Here is a 3,974-nt window from a genome sequence, read left to right as displayed (position 1 = left end):
TCAGCTTCCCAAGTAGCTGGGACTACAGTTGCACGCTGCCATGCCCGGCTAATTTTTTGTATTTTAGGAGACATGAGACACGGGATTTCATTGTGTTGCACAGGCTGGTCTCGAACTCCTGAGCTCAGGCAATCCACCCGCCTTGGCCTCCCAAAGTGCTGGGATTACAAGTGTGAGCCACCATGCCCAGCCGTGAATGGTTCAGTTTTGTTGGCACATAGGATGATTTAAGGCAAAGAAAGACAGGCAGACAGATTGGTGCCAGATAGGGCTGGAAAGCACTGATCCATATGCTACACAGTGATGCTTCTTATCAGAGCTATGCTCCAGAAAGATGATCACACTAAAAGAGTTTGATCCTAGAAGCAGGGAGACCCATTAGGAAAATCACTGCAGTAGTCCTGACAAATGCTGCATAAGGACCTGAACCAGAATATAGCAGCACTAGAGAGAAAAAGGAGTAAAAAGATGAAAACATGGAAGTAGAATATATATATATTATAAAGTATAATATAAATCAGTGACAAGGATGAAGGGAATAGGGATTTTTGAATGTATCTGTCATTTTAGGTCAAAATGTCCAGAAAGGTGTGTTCATTCACAGAATAAGGAACTAAGGAGGATGGACAGGTTTGAGTGGTTAGCTGTGGGGAAATGATGAACTAAGTTTTGAACATGTAGGGGACTGAAGTGGATATATTTAGCAGGCAGTTGGAAATAGGTGCAGGAGATGTTGGAAGTAGAGTAACATACGTAGAAGTCAAATGCACTGAAATGAGCATTGAAGATATGGGAGTATGTGACACTAGAAAAGCATATGGAGGAAAAATGGCCAGGTTCTGAAATGCATGGCATATTTAGGGAGTATATATTAAACACAGGAAATTAGAAGAAAACACCTGAGTTAACACTGGCAATTCAAAAACTTCATGGATAAAGATACCTGAAAATCGATGCTGGACTCCTGCCTTTGGAACCAGACATGTCAGGATTTGGGTTTGCAGTCCTTCTCTCTGGTGTCTTCAGGCTGAGTTTACTTGTAGGAGTGGCAGGATTGCTCTTCAATGCTGATAGAAAGCTTCTACTTTTACCATGATGTTTCACTGTTCTGTTGCATGTTTTACAAGTGATCAACTACCATAAAAAGAAGAAATATCAGTCCCGTCATTTATCTCATAATTTAACCCCATAAACCACATGTTAATTGAATTCTTAAATGTCAGGGACTACACCAGATACTATAGGGGTAAGTAAAATAGAGGCTGTCCTTAGGGAACTTGCAATCTAGTAGCAAGAATCAAATAAGACAAAATTTTTTTTTTTTTTGGGACGGATTCTTGCTCTGTCCCCAGGCTGGAGTGCAATGGCGTCATCTTGGCTCACTGCAACCTCTGCATCCCGGGTTCAAGCGATCCTCCTGCCTCAGCCTCCCATGCAGCTGGGACTACAGGTGCCTTCCACTGTGCCCGGCTAATTTTGTATTTTTAGTAGAGACAGGGTTTTGCCATGTTGGCCAGCCTGGTCTTGAACTCCTGACCTCAGGCAATCCACCCGCCTCTGCCTCCCAAAGTGCTAGGATTACAGGTTTGAGTCACTGTGCCCAGCCAACAAATTTAAAGTGAGAAAATGTTCAATAAAAATGAATGGCTAAACATTTTTATTTAATTTAAAATAGATTTTCAAAGATAATGAACTCTCTACTTCTTAAATATAAAACCATGTTTGGGGGGAATTAGGGAAGAGATGGGAGACGATACTCTTTAACATCTGGAGGAATGTTCTTTGTAACAGCAGTAAGCATTTAATATTTTTTTACAGATGAACTTCAAGCCTCTTCTCAAAAAAAACATGGCAGAGTATCACTGGAAATTTAAGTAGCCCCTTCAAATCCTTAGCAATTTTGTAAATATAGGTCTAAAGTAACTTATACAACCAAACGAGTTGTTATATTCTCACACCTCTTCACTCCTATCATTAGATCTAGAAGTTGACTTTCTTTTCAAGATTCATTTCTCAAGAAATGGTCCATTTTCTAGCTAATTTCCTTTCTTCTACATATCTAACTGACTATGCACAGGACTCAGCCCATGCCTCAGCAAATTAATACAAACTAATTTAAGTGAGAAGTAGTTTGATGTTCATGAGCAGATGAAAATGCCAATGGAAGATCTGCATCTATCAAAGGTCTATGTTGCTTTACACTTTTTGGAAGGAGGCTGTATACAGATTAAAATAAATCAGAAAAACACCTCTAGCACCTTTCTAGCTGACTTCTGATTAAAGTACATTAGAATGTAAGCTTCATGAGGGCAAAACACTGCAAGACAGTGAGGCAGCATTTACTGTCTTCCCATTTAAGAACATTTTCCAAGTATGTGGCAGTAATGATTTTTGAAAACTACAATTCTCCAAGAACTAAGAAACTGAATTCTATACTCACTTCAATATTCTCTCTCTTCTTTCTTTCCCTTTAACCATTCAATTTTATGACAAAGCAAAATGTACCTATGTGACCAACACTAGTAAACTCCTAAATATGGCAATTTTCAATCCAAGTAATTACTAATTATAGTCTTAGGCCAGACATAAGCTGTCATAATGTCCAGTGCCTGGCACAGTGCTGGACAATAAGCACATACTTGAACAGTTGATAAATGTTAACATAGAATATGCAGGATATAAAGTGTATTTGCTACTGGCCTCCGTATGGTAAACCATACGTAATCTGATTTTGGTTGTTTTATTTCATCTTATATCCCCAATATTAAATGTTGCTTGGCATATGATAGACCCTCAATAAAATGTTTAAAGAACAAAAGGCGCATTCACCTTTGTTGGGCATACCTGTAAATACACACTGATATGGAGTGGGAGGACAGCTGAAGAAGTGGCATGATACCTACATACATAACATACTACTATTTGAAGCAAAGGACCATTAACTGAAAAAATAATGTAGTGGTAACCGCAATCTAGGTGGAGTCATAATGGTCAGTTCAAGAAATCTGCACGTTTGTGAAAAATAATGCTCAACAATGGGATCTCAAAACAACTGAGAGCTCACCATGTTTGGTTTAGGTAATCATGAAAAATAAAAATAAGCTGTCCTTATAATGAAACACTAATCATTAGAGAAATAGTTTATGTATATATTTTGATAATCCAAATATACTACTATAAATCTGAGTTATATCGAGGTTGATTCTTAAACTGATTTTAAGTGAAAGAAAAGAAAATTCTAGTTTACTCATACATACTGGACTGAAATCTTACCAATACACTTTTGGAATCTTTGAACTTTTTCACAATTTTCGCTTCTTTAAAACTGAGTGTATAGTTTCTCGCTTCTCGATTAAGAAGTTTCTGTATTTTGGGTGTCAACTTGGCTTTGGGTTTGAGACGCACTCGAGAGTTATCCAGAACCAACAACTGGAAACAGTATGGACACGTTTCTTCAAAAGTGCTCTTATCATCTAAAATTATACAAATGAAACTCACAATTCAGCAAATTAGAATGTTTTGTTACCTCAAACTGCCAACACTATAAAAAGTATATTGATATTTAATACAAGCAGATATACATTTTTAAGTAAACTCAAAATATAAACATTTACAAAAAGACAAATTGGCAGTAATTTACTTTGCAAATATAATTCCATCCATTCACTCCTTTCAGCAACAGACAGACAAATCTCCAACCTATGCTAGCAAATCCTGTAGGCTTTAAAATATATCCAAAATCTAGCCACTTCTCATTACTTGCTACTAAGTTTTAAAAGGCTGTTATGTTTCACCAATTTTACCAGTGCATTTACCACAAAATAACAAATTGCACTGCGATTTTGTTTCTTTTTTTAAATAATTAGCACAATGAATAGTATCTACCATTGAGCACTGTGCTAAGTGCCAGGGATATAGCAGCACTTATGAAGCTAAAGACCACACTTAAATTTAGCTCCGCCAAATGTGAAATT

The 3,974-nt window shown here is 37.2% G+C and overlaps 1 protein-coding gene across 2 annotated transcripts in view; it reads right to left on the bottom strand.

Moving 5' to 3' along the window:
- LOC105535362 (chromosome unknown open reading frame, human C18orf21) overlaps positions 1 to 3,974 on the bottom strand; it is a 10,315-nt gene that overhangs the window by 758 nt on the left and 5,583 nt on the right. The window contains exon 4 of one of the 2 annotated variants that reach the window (XM_011974433.1): positions 944 to 1,134. The exons of the other annotated variant lie outside the window; for it this stretch is intronic. Within the exon in view, the coding sequence (XP_011829823.1) occupies positions 944 to 1,134 (191 nt within the window). The remainder of the gene's footprint in view (positions 1 to 943; positions 1,135 to 3,974) is intronic. 2 annotated transcript variants of the gene reach the window in all.

Source organism: Mandrillus leucophaeus, unplaced genomic scaffold (assembly GCF_000951045.1).
Source record: "Mandrillus leucophaeus isolate KB7577 unplaced genomic scaffold, Mleu.le_1.0 Scaffold145, whole genome shotgun sequence".
Taxonomy (NCBI): domain Eukaryota; kingdom Metazoa; phylum Chordata; class Mammalia; order Primates; family Cercopithecidae; genus Mandrillus; species Mandrillus leucophaeus.
The sequence above is the reverse complement of the archived record's forward strand: the minus strand, read 5'-3'. Positions and strand labels throughout refer to the sequence as shown.